General features: G+C 46.0%; 5 protein-coding genes across 5 annotated transcripts; 3 read left to right on the forward strand and 2 right to left on the reverse strand.

Annotated features, from left to right (window-relative positions):
- Positions 1 to 3,240: 3,240 nt before the first annotated feature.
- On the forward strand, positions 3,241 to 4,955 carry FOIG_15252 (uncharacterized protein; the record flags this gene model as incomplete). The annotated part of the gene is made up of 4 exons (XM_031216605.1): positions 3,241 to 3,451; positions 3,512 to 4,491; positions 4,548 to 4,685; positions 4,752 to 4,955. The coding sequence occupies 4 exons, from the start codon at positions 3,241 to 3,243 to the stop codon at positions 4,953 to 4,955; spliced, it is 1,533 nt and encodes a 510-aa protein (XP_031053690.1).
- Positions 4,956 to 5,518: 563 nt separating this feature from the next.
- FOIG_15253 (uncharacterized protein) lies at positions 5,519 to 7,500 on the reverse strand (the record flags this gene model as incomplete). Its single annotated transcript, XM_031216606.1, has 3 exons — positions 5,519 to 6,582; positions 6,639 to 7,265; positions 7,314 to 7,500. 3 exons carry the CDS (start codon positions 7,498 to 7,500, stop codon positions 5,519 to 5,521), a joined length of 1,878 nt encoding a protein of 625 aa, XP_031053691.1.
- Positions 7,501 to 8,048: 548 nt separating this feature from the next.
- On the reverse strand, positions 8,049 to 8,342 carry FOIG_15254 (uncharacterized protein; the record flags this gene model as incomplete). Its single annotated transcript, XM_031216607.1, has 1 exon — positions 8,049 to 8,342. One exon carries the CDS (start codon positions 8,340 to 8,342, stop codon positions 8,049 to 8,051), a length of 294 nt encoding a protein of 97 aa, XP_031053692.1.
- Positions 8,343 to 9,098: 756 nt separating this feature from the next.
- FOIG_15255 (uncharacterized protein) lies at positions 9,099 to 9,894 on the forward strand (the record flags this gene model as incomplete). Its single annotated transcript, XM_031216608.1, has 2 exons — positions 9,099 to 9,270; positions 9,500 to 9,894. 2 exons carry the CDS (start codon positions 9,099 to 9,101, stop codon positions 9,892 to 9,894), a joined length of 567 nt encoding a protein of 188 aa, XP_031053693.1.
- Positions 9,895 to 10,188: 294 nt separating this feature from the next.
- Positions 10,189 to 12,712, forward strand: FOIG_15256 (uncharacterized protein; the record flags this gene model as incomplete). The annotated part of the gene is made up of 5 exons (XM_031216609.1): positions 10,189 to 10,209; positions 10,260 to 10,296; positions 10,347 to 10,362; positions 10,425 to 11,254; positions 11,349 to 12,712. 5 exons carry the CDS (start codon positions 10,189 to 10,191, stop codon positions 12,710 to 12,712), a joined length of 2,268 nt encoding a protein of 755 aa, XP_031053694.1.
- Between the last annotated feature and the right edge of the window lie 377 nt (positions 12,713 to 13,089).

Consider the following 13,089-nt stretch of genomic DNA (forward strand, 5'->3'; position numbering starts at 1 on the left):
TACTACTTAGTCTTTATAATTAATAATAATATATAATTTATTTTAATAATTATATATTAATATATTATTTTAAAAGATATTTATTTTAACTTTTAATAATAATAACCTATATCTATGATATGTAATAGATTTAAGTCTTTATTTTTATTAATATAGTTTTATTTTATATATTTTCTATTTGATTTAGACCTATATCTGCTTTGCAGCTAGGATAGGATAGGCGCAAGCGGCCAAGGACGGTTTTGGTGCCCTCAAAGCCACATCATTTTCAGCCCCGGATGTCCAGACGTATCTCCATCCCATTTAGCATCAGATCTGGAAACGAAACGTCGACTGTCCAGCAATCACTGTCAAGACAGAAACCCTTAGGGAATGGGAACAACAACGCTGAGCAAAATACATACGAGAGCGAAACACGAGAATGAGCCCACACAGAGCGATACAGAAGGCCATTCAAGAAGAACCAGAATTCAGTCTCAAGGAACTAGAGGTAATTATCCGCACGTCGCCGCTCCGTCGTGGATAGACCCGAAGACGTTCATCGGGAGGGGGGGTACTGGGGGGAGGCTGTAAGTAAAAAGGATCCGGAAACGAGGCGGGCAGCTCGCCTCGTTGGAGGCAAAACACGCATGTACTTCAGTATCTTAAACCATGATCTATCAAAGGGGGCGGGCTGATATAAATAGAGGTCAGGGAGGAGGAGAATGTGGGAAGTTTGGAGACAGCTGGCAAAACATCGTCTGATGTCTGGCGACGTGGGGCGCCACGGATAAATATTCGGAGCGTCACGACTGCCAGCCAAACTCCATTAGCCTGGCATGGCTGCTTTTCAAAAGAGGCTAAAAACTGAGCAGTAATAATAAGCAAGCAAGTAAGATAAGAAGCCGGGCTGAAGGTAAAGATGACACTACTGCCAGATACTGTCCCTTTTGGCATGCTGTAGCTAAATTTGGGCAGGTTATGTATGTAACACGGAATGCCGGCTGGAGGAAATAAGTGAATTGCCAAGCATTCAGAGTACCAAGATCCTTGTCGGGCCAAATCCCAGCCTGTGTTGAATATTGCTCAACAACTGCCGAGATTCGACGCAAAGTGGGGCTTTCTTAGGCGGTCCGTATGGTAGCGGGGAAGTAGGTGCAAACAATTTGGCGTAGTCGCTGGTCCTATGAGATCCGTTTTCTCAGATGGAATAAATTCATCATTTATTCATTCATGCATGGGGCCTCGGAAGTTCCGACTTGCTGGTAAATGAAGTTCGGCATATCCGAGTCGTCTGGTAAGCGAGGGTTATTAGGAATAAATCTTGCATGTGCAAGCTCTGTATTAATTTCGAGTATTTACAGCCTGCACTGGATAAGCAATGATAAGAAGCGGCTCGGTAAGCTCAATGTTGAGGAAGAGTTATCAAGCTTGACTCGGCATGACAACGACAAACTGAACTGTAAACACGCGAGGGTGAGATGAGGGACGTAGCAGTTCTTTTCCTATAGCTATCCTTAGCCCTTCTGTGGCTGGAAAGACCTTGGGTAACTAATCAACAGATGAAGCATGGCCAGAGGATGGAAATTTCATTACTTCTTATAACCCCAGCGATTCAACTATAGCAACGTTGACGTTCCTTTGGTAACTGGCCACCCTAGAGTGTGTCAAGATTAAGGCGGACTAGCGCGATGATAAACTGCTGTGAATCTTGGCTTCGGCTAAGCATTGATGATAATTCAGTGTTTTTACTTTTTCATAGGTAACACTGGCCGTATATCCACAGTTCTTGTTGTTTGCCATACGGAGTTTTCAGAGTCACGACGAATTATTGATGTGGCACAATAATCTCGGTTGGTTGCCGACTATGGCAGACGTGTGCAATAACGTCCAGTCTTCCTTTCTGTTAGAATAGACATTGCTACTTTATTACCCCTGGTGGCTCTTTCTCTTATTAGGTAGCAAGAGGACGAGAGACCAAGGAAATCGAGAGTGTTTTATACAGCGTGAAAGATTAGCCTTTCAAAGGCTATGACTAACTACGTAAGTACTTGCTGTCCAAAAGGTTAAACTTTAGGCTGCTAACACAGACGACGAAGACATGATACTATGACTAATATAGTATCCTCTTGTATAAGTAGCGAGGTACTAGACAAGCATGAGCATTTCATCCTAAGCCAACAAGCGACAGATTTTGTGCCCCTTTGAAGCCAGCTTGTTACGACCTCATCTGCTCATCACTAAAATCCAGATATAATCAATAGCGGACACCTGAGAACAGATGCGCCATTCAACCCTAACTCATTCCTCTTTGCTAATATATCCAGTATGAACAAAGATTCTTTGCTATGCAATAGAGTATCTGCTAGGTTGAGGGAACAGCTTTAAATATGACGCTCACAATTCCCAAGTCATCAATAGTCCGTACTATGTTGACATCGACAGACGATAAAGGGCATAGTGTTAAGACTCGGAGATAATGAATAATACTGTATTATATCAATAATCACGAGACAGCCATAATAAAGGCGCTCAGCCCAATTTCTACAATGACAATAGCAAGAGTCACAGAGCTCGTCAGTTAGCTAGGGCTATTTTTTGCCTCGGACGGTCATGTTGTGCGATGCGTTATGAGGACCTAATGCGCAATGAAGAGTCAGCATCTGTCTAAGCGGAGCGCGGGGCCACCTTTGGACGACCCAGTTCAAGTGATATCGCAACACGCCCATTTGCCCCCTCGAATTAAACTAGATGCTTTTACTCGCATTCTGGCCAAATAGTGTCCCTAATGTAAGCAGATATGCCATGCGGGGAGGTATCAGGCATTGCGTATGTCGGTTCATTAATGCAGATTGTGTACTTATGCGGAGTCCGAGGAACGCGGTCTAGCTCAAATGAAAACCGATCTTGATCGGGAACTCCGAGACCCCGGTAATTGCCCCCAGAAATCATTTGCTATTAGACATCCTGGCCGGAACTTCCGAGCAATTTGTCACACGTAGAGTAAAAGTGTTTAAGTTCTCCCCGCTAATCATCTAGTTCCCGCCCTTCCATCTTTGCAGTGGGATGGGAACAGCCGAAGGCGAGAACGCCGAGCGGGGAAGGGGGAAACCAGCAAATCTGACGCGTCAACTGTTATCCAAGATATGCTTCTGAAACATTCGGGATTTGTCTATATAGCCTATGTAAGCACCCGTTAGTTGAGGATAGGCCCTCTTGTGTCGAGACACCTTTGGGGATCTAACTGACTGCAATTTCGCCATGTCAGACATTTCTGTGCAATTCATGATTTTAGGGTTGATTGGGGCCTTTGGCCTTGTGAAACTAGCCTCCCTGGTCCATGGTTGTCTCTTTTCCACACTCAAGTCTATTCCTGGCCCGTTTCTTGCCCGTCTCACCGATGTGTGGTACCTCTGGCGCCTCTGCAAAGGTCATTTCGAAACAGACAATCTGGCTTTGCACAGAGAACATGGTAAGCAAAATAGAGAGAGCTTGATAATAGTGGCGGCCCTGACACCCAAGGTTCTTTAAGGACCGGTTGTCCGATACGGGCCCCGTCGTTACAGCATCAACGACCCAGCGGCAGTGAAAGCCATATACGGGCTGGAAAAGGCTTTTCCCAAGTCACCATGGTACGATGCTTGGGTGGCTCCCGGCGAAGTGAGCCTTTTCGCTGACCGAGATACCAAACGGCACGCTCACCATCGAAAACTTTTCCAAAATAACTATTCCATGTCGTCTCTTATCTCGTACGAACCTTACGTCAATGAATGCGCAGACCTCTTCGTCCAACGTCTGTCTGAGATTTCCCAAACGGGACTGCCTATGGATATGGGCCATTGGCTTCAGTGCTATGCATTTGATGTTATCGGACTAATTACGTATGGTAAACGCCTAGGCTTCCTCGACAGTGGAAAGGACATTGGTGGGGTCATGGAAGCCCTTGAAGCATTTCTTTCCTATGCCGCACCTGTAGGTATTTACAGCAAACTTCATCCTTTTCTTTTCTCCATGAAGAACTACGTTGCTGGCTCGGGTGGTACAGGTCGAGCATATGTCATTTCCTTTACGCGTAGCCGGGTCGCTGAGAGCATGAAAACCCCTACGGCGGTGATGGAGGGGAAGAAAACTACGTCTGCAGAACCTTTTCTTATCAAGTTCCTGGAGAAGCATGAGCAGAGCCCCGACAAATTCACATCCACCAACGTCACCATGGGATGCGTTGCCAATATGGTTGCTGGCTCTGACACAACTGGCATTACGCTGTCTGCCATCCTGTATTATCTGCTGAAAAGTCCTCTATGCCTCGCCGCACTGCAGCAAGAGATCGATCTCTACTACATCGAGGGCAAACTGTCGGAGAAACCGACGTTCCAAGAGACTCAGCAGATGCCATACTTGCAAGCGGTCATCAAGGAGACATTAAGGCTCCATCCTGCCACAGGCCTGCCCCTGGAGCGCGTTGTGCCCAAAGGAGGGGCCACTATCAGTGGACATTTCTTCCCTGAAGGCGTATGTATCTGGAGGTCTTGTGTCACAGAGTCTTTGGGCTAATAAGATATCGGTAGTTAATTGTTGGAATCAACACCTGGGTTCAACATCGCAATCAGTCTATCTACGGCCTTGATGCAGATATCTACAGGCCAGAACGATGGCTTATCACCGATGAGGAACAGCTTTCCATTATGAACCGTCACTGGATACCAGTAAGGACTCTTCTCTTGTCATTCAGTAAGGTTAGTTGCTAATAGCCGGTTTTCTTTTCCCTCTAGTTTGGTCTTGGGTCTCGAACATGCTTGGGCAGACACATCTCGATGTTGGAAGTCTCCAAGCTGATTCCCAGGATTATCCGGGAATTCAACTATGAGCTCGATGGAGATTTGGCACAAAAGGGAACTGAGTGGTCTACGTTTAACTATTGGTTTGTAAAGCCAAAGGGCTTTATGGTTAGGATTTCTTCTAGGTATAAGTCATAAGTACAATAGGTCCTTTCATTTTATATTATTATTTGCCATACTTTAAAGTAGTATATAATAAATACTTAGAATTAATATAAGATATATAAGAACTATAATCTTAATTTTATATAATATAAAGTTATTAAGGGTAAATTCTTTAATATAATACTTTAAGAATTCTTAATCCTAGAGTAATATAATCTTAGATTACTATTTATCCTATAGATATTAACACTAATTTAGTTAATAAGTTAAAAATAATAATATAACATATATATAATATAAGCGCAGGTAATATAATATAAGTATTTAAAATACTTTACTTATTATACTCTATATAATTAGCTATTTAATAAGCTTTATTAAAAAAAGTATATTAAATTCAGCTTATATTAAAATTAGCTAAAATTGTTTAAATCTAATAAACTACCTATATATAATTCTATAAAGACTTAAGTTTGGCCTTGCCCCAGATCCTGCCTTTTCGCCCTGACCCTGACTTAGTTATAACTGCCCATAAGTAAGTAAGATATAAAAATAATTCCGTATTAAATCCATTATAATTAAATACTTTACTTTATTTAACCCCTAAAAGCAACATCATATGCATTATTAGGTACTGTCCCGACTTTCTGTACAAGAAAAACACAGTTTTGGTTAGCCTTGGTGTACTGCACACCCTCACAGCCTGGGTCAGTGGAGCAGTCCTCTAAGCAATCTACCAGGTCTGCCTGTTCAGAGCCGCCGCCGCTCAAGAACACTACGTTAGAGCTACAGCTCAGATCGAAGCGATCGCCGTTGCTGGCTATGTAGGGATTGCTGAGGGCTGTGCACTCATCGGCGTTTGTTGGTGTTGCGCCGAGGGTTGTGGTTGTTGGGCTGTTGGATGTTGTTTGTGCTATCGTGGTGCTTGGTCTATTGGTCGTAGACTCTGAACTGGTAGACTGAGAACTGGTAGATTGTAAAGTAGAAGACTGTAAAGTGTTGGACTCCGAAGTAGAGGTCTCTGAAGTGGTGGATTCTGTACTAGTTGCACTCTGAACAGTCGTAGTCTCGCTCTCAGAGGCGGCAGTGGTACTCTCTACGGTAGAAGTCTCAGGCTCAACACTCGAAGTACTCTCTTCAGAGCTAGTGGTACCAGCCTCACTTGTCTCTGATGAAGCTGGTTTAATCGAAGTCGACTCTTCTGTCTCACTAGATGTGCTTACTGCTGACGTCGAAGTGAGTGCAGTGGTTAGAGACACTCCCTCGGTGCTCGATTCACGAGGAACTGGCGATGAAACATTCGGTTCTGTAGAAGTTTCCGACGTGGTAATGCCAGTTGTGAAACTGGATGAGGTAGAGGCGCTGGAAGATTCTGCGGTAGATGCCTTGGAAGAAGTAGTCGGTTCAGAAATTGGAGCTACAGATTGGTACTGGGAGATACTGCTCGACTCTGTAGCACTTTCGTGACTAGACTCCGCAGTTGAAGTATCTTTTGCTGTAGTTTTTGTTTTTGTTGTTTTTGTTCTAATCGTCATCATCGTAGCACCTTCAATATTGGTAGAGCTTCTAGAACTAATGGCTTTAGACGTTGAGGTTGCAGTCTCAGCAGCGCCGGTAGTGGTATCAAGACCAACAAGTCTACCATTCTGACTTTGTCTCTCTAATTCTTAAGTTAATAACCCGGCACTTATGCTTCCCAACACTAACTTAACTCACGATCATAAACCTCTAGAATGATAGGCACACAACTAGCTGGCCCACTTGTAAAAGTCACATACACCGTCCCATCACGTGCCAGGCAGAAGCCCGCACCATCAGGGACATCCGGATTCCTAATCTCGAGCAATCGGCCAGAAGTTATAAATATTCTCGTAACTGCACCTACCTGGGGCACCGGCCTAGCTCTAAGCTCCGTATAATCTTGGCCGTTATAAAAGAACGGCACGCCGTCTATGAAGAGCTGCTCCTGGGCGAGGTTGAAGCTTTCAGCATAGGTGCAGGTATCAGGGTTTCCGTTCCCCACGAATCGTTTGTCTGTATTTTGTCGCCTGTTGAAGGATCGCTTTTGAGTGTTGGGTGTAGGCTCTCTGATTAGGAATATGACGATGCGGCCTGTTGATTCAATGATGCCTGTTGATGTTATAAGGGAAACGGCACTAAATGTCGATTCCAATACGGCTGATGATGTAGATGTGATTTTCTCGGTCGTTATAGGTGTTTCTGAACCGGGTTGAACTTGGGTTAATTGACTTTCCACGCTTAAAGACTCAAAACCCGAAGACGTCGAGACCTCAGTCGTGCCTGAAGCAACAACCGTCCTTAAAGCGCTCTGTGACTCTGTTTCTATTACACGGTCAGTTTTTACCTCTTGGCTAACTTGGCGTCACTTACGTGTCACGGAAACAGAGCTGTTTCCAGCTATGTCTTGCAAAGAAGACGGTCCCGTGAGTCTACCGTTCGACTGGCCGGGACTTGACACCGGAACAAGAAATGTGGACAAGTAATACACCGTGTCTCCATATGCATAACCCCATGGTATACTCCCGCAAGAACACCCCTTGCACCCAGAAGGGTCCATATGAGGATTTGACTCTTCATGGTTTAGTTTCAGAAAGGCACCCTGCCCTCAAAGTAAGGGGGAAGACGCTCGAGCCATATTAGGTGTTATTCTTTCCTGTTTTTCTGCAGAATGCCATAATTCTTAACAATTTCTCTATGTCTCGGTCCGTCAAACGCTAAGTGGCACCTGCAAGGGAGGAACATATTAGATATGCAATTTCTTACTCCAGAGGCCTTGATTAAACTTTTAGATTAAACTATAATATGAGCCATTCCACAGGATGCGTATCTATTTTACTACTCTTGTTAATTTAGCGAAATTCCTAAGCTATGTTCTCTAATGGTTATTAAATAACCCTTTGCATAGGCTCACTTGCCGCGCCACTCAATCAAGAAGCGATTATCAATAACTTCTCTCTCCTCCCCGATATAATGTTCTTTTTCTAATAGCCAAAATCACAGTTATGAACTTCACAGCATGTTCTGCATTCAAGCTACCCACGTGCTCCTGAATGAGTGGGACCCTTGATTTATATGTGTTTAAGATAGCTGGGCCTAGAAGTCTCATTAAATGTCACAAGCGGCCATGTCTTCAAGCGCAGAGTTAAAGTCGGCCAAATCCGGCATTTTATCTCCGGCTGGAATGCACAGAACAAGCATCTTCATGGACGCAGCCCCAAGTCGAAATGCTGCGACTCCCTCAGTAATATATCGACCATGCATCGACTGTGAGAGCAATGCAAGATTATTCAATTTCACGTCGACGCTAATGCTGGTGTCGATGCGCTTCTTGATAATCTTTCGAAGGGGCGTCCACTCTGCGATCTCGATCAGAATACAGCCGAGAGAGTATGCGTCCATGTAGCGCGCGGAGCTCTCAGAAGGCTCTCCTGGAGCTTTGGCATGCCGATAAATGTCCCATTAGGGTTCGGTAGACGGTTGTTCGCTAATTTCAGTCGGCGAACCTTGTCTTGCTAAGGAGAAGCTGCAGAGATATGGTCGACCCAGGCGGTCAGTCGACTGGGCAGAGAGTGGAGAGACGAGTAGAATGTTCTCAAACCGGAGGTCTTTATGGAGCCAGCCGGCAGTGTGAGGGCTGAGGAGCGTCTGGCACACCTGCACAGCTAAACTAAGACGTGTGCCAACATCTGGCAACAGCCCGTTGGATCTTGATAATACGCTGAGCAGGCAACAAGCCTTCTCAGTGCTGGAAGGGAATTGAAAGACCAACCGGAAGCCCCCTCGTTCTTCAGTGTACCCTAGGCAAGGGAATATCTGGAAGGATGGTGTCGGAGGTTGAGAGAGTAGAAGCACAAGGGCTTCAGCATGTGGTTTGATTTTCCCTTTCATATTCGACTGTACGCGCTTCTCTTCTATCAGCACTGTGGCTTCCTGGTACAGGGCCGATCCGATGGTTGATGACAGCATATCAATCCTAGTCAGCTGGGAAGGGTCTAGAACCTACGGAAGTCGTGCTGGTACTATAGGGTTGTTCCCGTCGTCGGAGTGCTCTGAGTGCTGTGCACGATCGTTACAGGACGTGAGAAAAATATGCTGTGCCTTCAGACCTGCCGAGGCAGCGAGGCTGTTCTTCATGTCAGCATCTGTGGTCGAGTCATGGAGAGATTTCTGGAGATCTTGAAGACCCTTGATGTCTTGGCTCGTATGAATCGCAAGCTGCAGACGTCGCTTTTAGACTTTGGTGACTGGTCAGTCGAAGTGGAAGACAGACGCAAGCTGCCGGACGTAGTCGCCTACAAGGTTCCCGTGATCGAGTTCACCGACAAAGGTGAAGCCACTCACACGTCCCGGCACGCCATAGACGCGGCAATCATGGAACTGTCTCTATCGGCACACTGGCCAGTCCTGCAACACCCGAATCTCGTGAACTTTCTTGGATTGGCGTGGGGCAGAAATCCATTCAATTCCATGCAGGAGCTGCCGGTCATCATTGTGGAGTTTGCGGAAGTATCTCGGCAAAGAGACTCGGCGAAAGCTCTGCCTTTACGTCTGCCAAGGCCTTCATATGCTCCGTTCATGTGGCATTGTCCATGGCGACGTCAAGGCAGAGAATGTCTTGGTCTTTCCCAATGAGAAGAACAAGTATAAAGCCAAACTGAGTGATTTCGGCTACTCCCTGGTTATGAATACTGAAAAGAGAAACCTCTCGCTGGGGGGAACCCGGCCATGGAAGGCCCCCGAGGCGAAGACAGCGGTCTGGGTATCAGACACAAAGTATACGGACATATACTCATTATCCCTCCTCATCTGGTTTACATTTGCCCATGGCCGCAACATCTTCAAGCTCCTTTTGGACCCATCCAAGCATGGCGAAGAATTCTATGCAGAAGCCGAGAAAATAAAAGAAACCGGAGAACTAGCTACCCACACAGATCTTTCTACTTGGTACTGAAAAGTAATTATGTCCTCTCCTTATAGTAGCTCCCTCTGATTCCACGAGCATTTGCTGTCTCTCCAACAGCAATTGCAACAAATTAACTCATAGGTCGAAGATGCTGCAGGTAATTAACTCTATGTGCCATTCCAGTCATGCATGTTCTGATGTTGGAGCCCATGAAGCAACAGTTCATTGCCGGCGTTCAACGTTTTGGTTTATACAGCGCAATACAAAGAGCTTTGACAGTTAGCTTATCGAATGAGCCATCTAGAAGTGACCTCAACAAAATCATGGCATTCCTTGGTTGTGATGGTTCATTTACTCAAGAACGTACGCACATCGCTACTTAACGTCATATTGTTAGAAGCTGACCGAGCCAGTGCGGATCCAGATCAGCTGTTACAATCGAACCTGAACGTAGGTTATAATGATCTCCGTCAAATACATTGGAAACTTATATCGCGTAGCAACATCAGTTCCAGTGTAATCACTGGACGAAGATGGACCCTTCTGTTTAAAGGTGCCTGACAACAATATATGTTCAGAGGCGAGAAGATCCTCAAAGAGAATATGCTGAACCCGCCGGAGACTTTTCTTCTCACAAGTCTCTATATCAATGGATATGGTGTAGACAAGGATACATCGTGCACATCCAAGTGGCTCTTCCACGCCTGGGGAGTAGATCATCCACTTTCGGCGGCGTACGGGTATCGAATCGCGCGTGCGACTGGTATCACATTTGATAACACAGAGAGCGTAGTCGCATCGTTAAAATTAATGGCCCTGCGTGATTCAAGAACTGCTCTCGAAGATCTCGCGATCGTATCCAAGGACGAATACAAGGAAACGACGAAGATTATTCGCACCGGCCTCTCAGGCACCGGCGCGAGTCACTCTTCCGAAGAAGAAATGCCTCATGGTTTTAGGTACGGAATGTGGATAAAGACTTTTGAAAACATTCCCATTATACTCGAGAATTTTTCTCGACTGCCTCACATCGCTGATTACACGATTAACAAGAGAGGCGACCGCATCCTTCACATGGCCGTAAGTTGTGGTCAAACAGAAGCGATCGAGGCTCTGCTAAATCGATTTCTCTCACTTACTGTTAATCAACTCAATAAACAGGGCGCATGCCGTGCCGGCCAAAGTCGCACAGTCTTGTGGCTCACCTCGCATGGAGCAACTGCATTAATAGGAGCACGGAATGGAGAGTCTCCACTTCACTGGCTGATACCCTTCGATGATGAAGAGGTGGAAAGAGTCTATCCAGGACTGATCCAACCTGGCGCAGATACAACCGCGAAGACATCAACCATCATAGCCTACCAAGCGGACTTTCCGGCAGCGGCAGTTCCTGATCGGCTCCCGAGGGGTGAGTGCTTCCTATGGCCATATCCTTCCTCACCTCTTCTATAAACCGGAAGACTCGTTAGTTCGAGTATCAGATGGGCTAATGTGCGACCTAGCAACTCACTGTGACCGCCCTCAAATTGTACCGTCTTTGCTGTCCAACATTGCAGATCCACGGATATGTAACGAAAGATGGCCTCAAGCAAACACTGCTTTGAGGGTTGGCGCATCGCAGCTTCGTTCAGAGTGTTTGGAATTGATGATGCACGCCATGGAGCAATACATTGTTGAGCATGAGAGAGCAGGATCCCGAGACTTCTTAGTGGCGGAACTCCTCGAGCAAGCCGTCCATGGCAGCAGCCTGTTTGATATGATCCTTTATCATGGCCCGAAGAATCAACAGGCGATGGAATCAACATTCAACTGTCTGCTGCCCAGGGCCAGCAGAATTACTTATGGCGCTTACGGCGGGTTCAAGCAGACGCTTCTCTATTTCGACGTTTCGCTAGCCCGAGATGAATTGGTTGAATACCTCGTCAAACACGGAGCCGACGTTATCAAAGCTAGAACAGACCATGATGAAGAAGCCATTGAATCCCAGGATGTTGGTACGTTCAAAAGGGCCGACATCAATCGCGCAAGCGGCGTTAACATGCGAACGCCGCTTCTAGAGGCAGTTCGATGGAATCGTCCAGCACTGGTTAATCTTCTCCTCGAGCACGGGGCACAAGCCACCAAAGCTTCCAAGAATCCATTCAGCGGACAAGATTCAACGTGGACCGCTCTCCATATCTTGGCCTATGCAGGGCAAGATGCTACGCGGCTAGTCCAACAACCTCTTGACCACGGCGCGGCCCTCAATGGTCTCCCAGACCATTTCCATACAACTGAATCCCCGTTGCTCATCGCCGTGCTGAATGACGCCTTCCATCTCGCCCACAGCCTTGTATCGCATGGTGCCGACTTGAACTTCACCACCCTGAGCTGCGGCCACCTGACCTTGTCCAACCCCACAACCATCCTCGGTCATGTTATCGCCTCCAACGCGCGCAATTCAATCGCACGTCTCTGCTACCTTCTTGGCAGCGCATCAATGCGTGATGGCCTCCATTTCATCGTAGAGCCAGCCCGGCAGTGGACGGCACTGCACCGTGCCGCAGCGGCTCATATCGACGTCGAGTTCCGCGGGACGGATGCGACCGAGGCGGCGGAGCTGCACTGGGCTGACGTCGATTGGAGTGCCGGCCGCGAGAGCATGAATGAGATACTCAGGCATTTTAATAAACCGGAACAGCTTAACGCTGTTGAGACGAGCACGGGGCTAACACCGATGCACCTGGCGGTTCTCGCGGGGAACGAGGCTGCAGTGAGCTTGCTTCTTGATCATGGTGCCCGCAGCGATGTGCCGAGTGTAGGTGGCCAGGGTGCGACAGCCGATGATACGGGACTTGGAATACAGATGGGGGGGGGGTATCTATGATAGAAGAGATTGGCCGGCCAGGCAGAGAGGAGGTAGCAGCTCCGGAACAATACAGCAATCATCTAAATCCTATAGCCTAATCTGCGGCCTAAGCTTAGCCTGCCTTAGCCTAAACTTATTATTTTAATATTAAGTTTATTTAAGGGAATTATAGCCTTATGTTAATATTTTAAATTAAGTTTATAAAGATATAATATATATAGTCTTAATAATAGGCTTTATAAAGAAATTAATATTAAGTAACTTAAATACTTTAGGATTTATAATTATAATAATAATTATAAGATTATTATAATTAATAAAGATAATATAAATTAAAATAAGATAATTTATTAGTTTTTAGATATTATATTAATTAGTAATATATTCTTAGATTT

Source organism: Fusarium odoratissimum (assembly GCF_000260195.1).
Source record: "Fusarium odoratissimum NRRL 54006 unplaced genomic scaffold supercont1.49, whole genome shotgun sequence".
NCBI classification, from domain to species: domain Eukaryota; kingdom Fungi; phylum Ascomycota; class Sordariomycetes; order Hypocreales; family Nectriaceae; genus Fusarium; species Fusarium odoratissimum.